The sequence below is a fragment of the Mandrillus leucophaeus genome, unplaced genomic scaffold (genome assembly GCF_000951045.1).
Source record: "Mandrillus leucophaeus isolate KB7577 unplaced genomic scaffold, Mleu.le_1.0 Scaffold736, whole genome shotgun sequence".
NCBI lineage: Eukaryota > Metazoa > Chordata > Mammalia > Primates > Cercopithecidae > Mandrillus > Mandrillus leucophaeus.
In genome coordinates, this window is record NW_012107986.1 from 966,323 (window position 1) to 972,214 (window position 5,892).

A 5,892-nucleotide genomic window follows, 5' to 3' on the forward strand; every position below is an offset into this window, starting at 1 on the left:
TGGTGCAATCTTGGCTCAGTGCAAACTCTGCTTCCCAGGTTCATGCCATTCTCCTGCCTCAGCCTCCCGAGTAGCTGGGACTACAGGTGCCCGCCACCACGCCCGGCTAATGTTTTGTATTTTTAGTAGAGACAGAGTTTCACCGTGTTAGCCAGGATGGTCTCGATCTCCTGACCTCGTGATCCACCTGCCTCGGCCTCCCAATATGCTGGGATTACAGGTGTGAGCCATCATGCCCAGCCTAGATTTTTTTTAAGGAACAAGAATAAAGATGCCAAATTGTATGTTTTTGGTTTTTGTTTTTGTGATTACTATAGTACCATAGCCTGCCTTTCTATTACTCTATTATAATTTCCAAACTCTTCCAGGATTAAGAATTGGAAAGCTTAAGACACCTTTCCTGACCGGGCATGGTGGCTCACACCTGTAATCCCAGCACTTTGGAAGGCCAAGGCCAGTGGATCACCTGAGGTCAGGAGTTCAAGACCAGCCTGACCAACATGGTGAAATTCCGTCTCTACTAAAAATACAAAAATTAGCCAGGCGTGGTGGTGCATGCCTGTAATCCCAGCTACTCGGGAGGCCGAGGCAGGAGAATCATTTGAATCTGGGAGATGGAGGTTGCAGTGAGCCGAGATCTCACCATTGCACTCCAGCCTGGACAACAGAGCAAGACGACTTCTCAAAAAAAAAAAAAAAAAAAAAAAAAAGACACCTTTCCTAAATATTACATTATTTTTCTTTCTTTTCTACTCAAACTGCTTCTTCAAAATCATGGATAAATTTGATGCATTACAGGGTGGGAGGGAAGATACGGGTTTTTCACAAGTGATGAACCTGTCAACCTTAGAATTGCAAGGAACTGGTTAAGTGAAATTGGGAAGATTGCTACTAGTGAAAGGTTTTTGAACTAATTTTAATGTGTTACAAAATGTGGTCCTGGTTATAACTTTTGAAAAGTTGAATACAAATGTGTTTCAACAATATGGAACATATTTTGCCTTTGTAATATTCAAGTTAAGGAGAGAGGTTGAAGCACGGGAAAAAGAAACCAGAGTTTAAGAGTGTTTATTTCCTTTCACCTGAGTTCGGAATATTCTGCCTGAAAGGAAATGGGAAGTAAGGACTGGCTTGAACAAGGTCAGTGCCTAAAAGGCCCGGTGGCCTTCCTGCTGCCCAACAGAACACACGCCTCATCACTTCAGCAGGGCAGTGTAGATGAACTCTTGGCCAGTATCACTGAAATTCCGAATGGAAAGGGACGTGGGCACTGCCTTAGCTACCTTCACATGCTACTCTGATTAATTTATTTTTCTCTTTTTCCTGTTTTGTCTTTAGATTTTATAATCAATGGATAAAGTGGGGAAAATGTGGAATAACTTCAAATACAGGTGTCAGAATCTCTTCGGTCATGAGGGAGGAAGCCGTAGTGAAAATGTGGACATGAACTCCAACAGATGTTTGTCTGTCAGAGAGAAAAACATCGGCATAGGAGACTCAACTCCTCAGCAACAAAGCAGTCCCTTAAGAGAAAATGTTGCCTTACAACTGGGATTAAGCCCTTCAAAGAATTCTTCAAGGAGAAATCAAAATTGTGCCACAGAAATCCCTCAAATTGTTGAAATAAGCATCGAAAAGGATAATGATTCTTGTGTTACCCCAGGAACAAGACTTGCACGAAGAGATTCCTACTCTCGACATGCTCCATGGGGTGGGAAGAAAAAACATTCCTGTTCTACAAAGACCCAGAGTTCATTGGATGCTGATAAGAAGTTTGGTAGAACTCGAAGTGGACTTCAAAGGAGAGAGAGGCGCTACGGCGTAAGTTCCGTACACGACATGGACAGTGTTTCCAGCAGAACTGTAGGAAGTCGCTCTCTGAGACAGAGGTTGCAGGATACTGTGGGCTTGTGTTTTCCCATGAGAACTTACAGCAAGCAGTCAAAGCCTCTTTTTTCCAATAAAAGAAAAATCCATCTGTCTGAATTAATGCTTGAGAAATGCCCATTTCCTGCTGGCTCAGATTTAGCCCAAAAATGGCATTTGATTAAACAGCATACAGCTCCTGTGAGCCCACATTCAACATTTTTTGATACATTTGATCCATCTTTGGTTTCTACAGAAGATGAAGAAGATAGGCTTAGAGAGAGAAGGCGGCTTAGTATTGAAGAAGGGGTTGATCCCCCTCCCAATGCACAAATACATACATTTGAAGCTACTGCACAGGTTAATCCATTATATAAACTGGGACCAAAGTTAGCTCCTGGAATGACTGAAATAAGTGGGGACAGTTCTGCAATTCCACAAGCTAATTGTGACTCGGAAGAGGATACAACCACCCTGTGTTTGCAGTCACGGAGGCAGAAGCAGCGTCAGATATCTGGAGACAGCCATACCCATGTTAGCAGACAGGGAGCTTGGAAAGTCCACACACAGATTGATTACATACACTGCCTCGTGCCTGATTTGCTTCAAATTACAGGGAATCCCTGTTACTGGGGAGTGATGGACCGTTATGAAGCAGAAGCCCTTCTCGAAGGGAAACCTGAAGGCACGTTTTTGCTCAGGGACTCTGCGCAAGAGGACTACCTCTTCTCTGTGAGCTTCCGCCGCTACAACAGATCCCTGCATGCCCGAATTGAGCAGTGGAATCACAACTTTAGTTTCGATGCCCATGACCCCTGTGTATTTCACTCCTCCACTGTAACAGGACTTTTAGAACATTATAAAGATCCCAGTTCGTGCATGTTTTTTGAACCATTGCTTACTATATCACTAAATAGGACTTTTCCTTTTAGCCTGCAGTATATCTGTCGCGCGGTAATCTGCAGGTGCACTACATATGATGGAATTGATGGGCTCCCTCTACCCTCAATGTTACAGGATTTTTTAAAAGAGTATCATTATAAACAAAAAGTTAGAGTTCGCTGGTTAGAACGAGAACCAGTCAAGGCAAAGTAAACTTTCCGGTCCCCAAAGGGTGTTAACTAGGTCCGCTTTCATGTGCATCAGACAGTACACCTATAGCAAGCACACGTAGCAGTGTTAGGCTTTTTCATACAGTATGTAAGCTTAGTGTTAGTATCTGTCAGATGCGACCTGCTGTTACTTATTCAGATAAATATGGTGCCTATTGGAACACCAGAGGATAGAGCTACAGGTGTTAAGTAAGACTACAAAAACATTTTGCCGATTTCGCTAACAGTTTGGTTTTTAATGGCTGTAGTATTTGAGTGAGGCAACTCTGGGGCATTTGTTATGAAGAATTCTATTTCTTACTGAAGAACAAATTATTAATATTGGATGAGTATTTCAACAGTGTGACTAATGTTTGAAATTATTTTTTCTAAGAGTTTTTCTATAACCTTCCAAAAATAGTGATGTTTGTAGTTACTATAAATCAAGCTTTGGAAGTCCAGAAAGAATAAAAGACTGCCTTCCTTTTAGAAAAAAATGCAATTTTCTGGCCACAAGGGCATAGTGCAGTTCACTTACGTGTTGATGTAGTTTATAATCAGACGCCTTTTCTCTTCTGCAAAAGGTACTGTTAAGTAAACCAGATTTTCTAAATAGTCATTCTTAAAATTTCAGACTTACAAAGCTAGTAGTAGAATTTTATTGAAAGGCCCTAGGTATTAATTTTTTAAATGAGTGCTTTAACTTAAAACAGGCGTTTGGAATAGCTGCTGCAATGTAGTCTTGCGTGTGATTTTTTTTAAGTTGATGTGCAGTCTAATTGTTGTTTCCTAAAAGTTGGATCTGTTCCTATGCCCAGGATGATTTTGTGAACCATGAAGTACATGACACTAGAAGATGCCCAAACAAGTCAGATAATAGTAACTACAGTGGTTGCTGATGTTGAGATATTGTTGAACTGTAATTAATAATTTGGATGGCAGAATTTGTCTCTTTTTTGTAAACTCTCATAGCTGAATTGCTTAAGTATAATTTATAGAATTTCAGTGCAGTTAATTCTTAATGGAAAATCTGAAACCTAAATTGCAGATTTAAAAGGTACTGTACAACCATTATATCTGTAAATAACTTTACTTAGCACCTTTTTGTCACTTAGAATAATATGTACTACTACTTGAGTGAGCTCTTTTGGAAGTTATATCAAGTTCTAGTGTTTGCTTCTTAGTAACTGAACTGAATTTACAGTTCTGTCCTAGACATTTTGCACTACAGTAGCCGAATCCATTCTTGTGTCTTTTTGTTAATGTGCTCTGTACCACTGGTGAGTGCTCCATAGTTTCCTTACCTGCTGCTACAGAATGTTATTTTACATCCCTATGGCTATTGCCAAGGCTACAAAAAAGAAGAGCTATATTTGTATGCAACACTAACCCTTTGACTGCTAATGTATGTTTCTGCTTGCTGTGCCTTGTTATGGCTGCTTTTTTTGTGCTAATAAAGTATGTTTGGTGTTCTCCTTGTATATCTGCTGTTTTATACATTTGCAACAATTTCTCTTGTAAATGGAATGGTTTGGGGTTTTTAAATAAGCATTAACTAACAACCTTTTCATAGTTAATGCAGACTTACTGTACAGTCTAATATTGACTTATCAAAATAAGCTAACTCTAAATTTAATGCTCTACATCTTATCAGTCATAATTATATATACTGTGGAGCAGTATAGTTACTGCAAATTACTGTACAGTTTAGGTTATAACAGAAAACTGACAGAGAAGTAATAAATCTTTTGATTTCTCTGCTTATAAGTGAAAGATTGAAACTATCCAATGACATATTATAGTAAATGAGTATCTGTAACCTCCCACTGCATCAGAAGCAGGTTAAATGAAGTCTTGTGAATTTGTAATACATCAGTACCATTTATTGGTTTGGGGACCATCTTAATTAAAAATAAATGCCCAAAATGTAGAACTTTAACCAAAGACTTGTCCATTTTAAAGCAAAATGGGGATTGAAGGGACTTAGAATTTCTGTTGTTTCTAATTAAAGTCCCTGAAGATCATATACCAAAGTGTTTGAGAACTTCATCCAAACCTACTTTAAAGCATTATGTGCAATTAAGTTGTTATGACATAATTATATCGCATAATTGTTGGGTCTGTTTTCTTGAGCTTATAATGTACCTGGAAAATAAACCTCTTGAGAAACAAAAAGTTCATACTGATTATTGGAAAAGGACTATATATGTGAGCAAGATTGTGTTTTAGAGAGGAAACTTGAAACTCCAAGAAAGCACTTGATGTTTTTATATGCTTGTAGCAAATTGATGTTCTAACTGTAGTTTTATAGAAAGTATTAATGCTTTTATGTATTTCAAAACTTTCATATGTTAAATGGAAATTGTTTTAAATGTGTTTGAGTTTATGTAAGCATGTATACACTGTGCTAAAAGTCACTTATGTTTCAGTTTGTGTATAATAATATGCAATTTTTGGTTTAAATTTTTTTCTTAAAATATTAGTGGCTTACATTTTCAAAAACAAAAATCACCAGCATGAACTTGCACCTAAGTCTATATTCACTGTGTCCTTTTCTGAATCCCATTGTAGCCTGTCAACTAAATTTGAGTGTGTTATGGTCTTTTTAAAGTGCATTTAAATACAAACCAGGAATTTCTTTAGAAGTTGAGATACATCTTTATAGTTGAAATAATTAACCCAAGAAAAGGTTGCTTTGATTTGTACCCATTCTTATTCATTCTCTTCATTCTCTTCCACACACACACACCCCTCTCCCTTCGCCTATATGTGTAAGTGTGTATGTATGCACATATATACATTTATGTTGTTAATATTATTTTAGATGGCATTGCCACCTGATACAAAAACATTTAGAGATCTTATCCTATAGATACTACCTGAAGAGTATTCTTGTACTATTCAGATTTTATTATCTGCACTAAAAGTTTAGTCT

The 5,892-nt window shown here is 38.0% G+C and overlaps 1 protein-coding gene across 1 annotated transcript; it reads left to right on the top strand.

Annotated features, from left to right (window-relative positions):
- Window positions 1-1,343: 1,343 nt before the first annotated feature.
- SOCS5 (suppressor of cytokine signaling 5) lies at window positions 1,344-5,484 on the top strand. Its single transcript, XM_011965757.1, has one exon. It carries the CDS (start codon window positions 1,351-1,353, stop codon window positions 2,959-2,961), a length of 1,611 nt encoding a protein of 536 aa, XP_011821147.1. The 5' UTR covers window positions 1,344-1,350; the 3' UTR covers window positions 2,962-5,484.
- The last annotated feature ends 408 nt before the right edge of the window (window positions 5,485-5,892 follow it).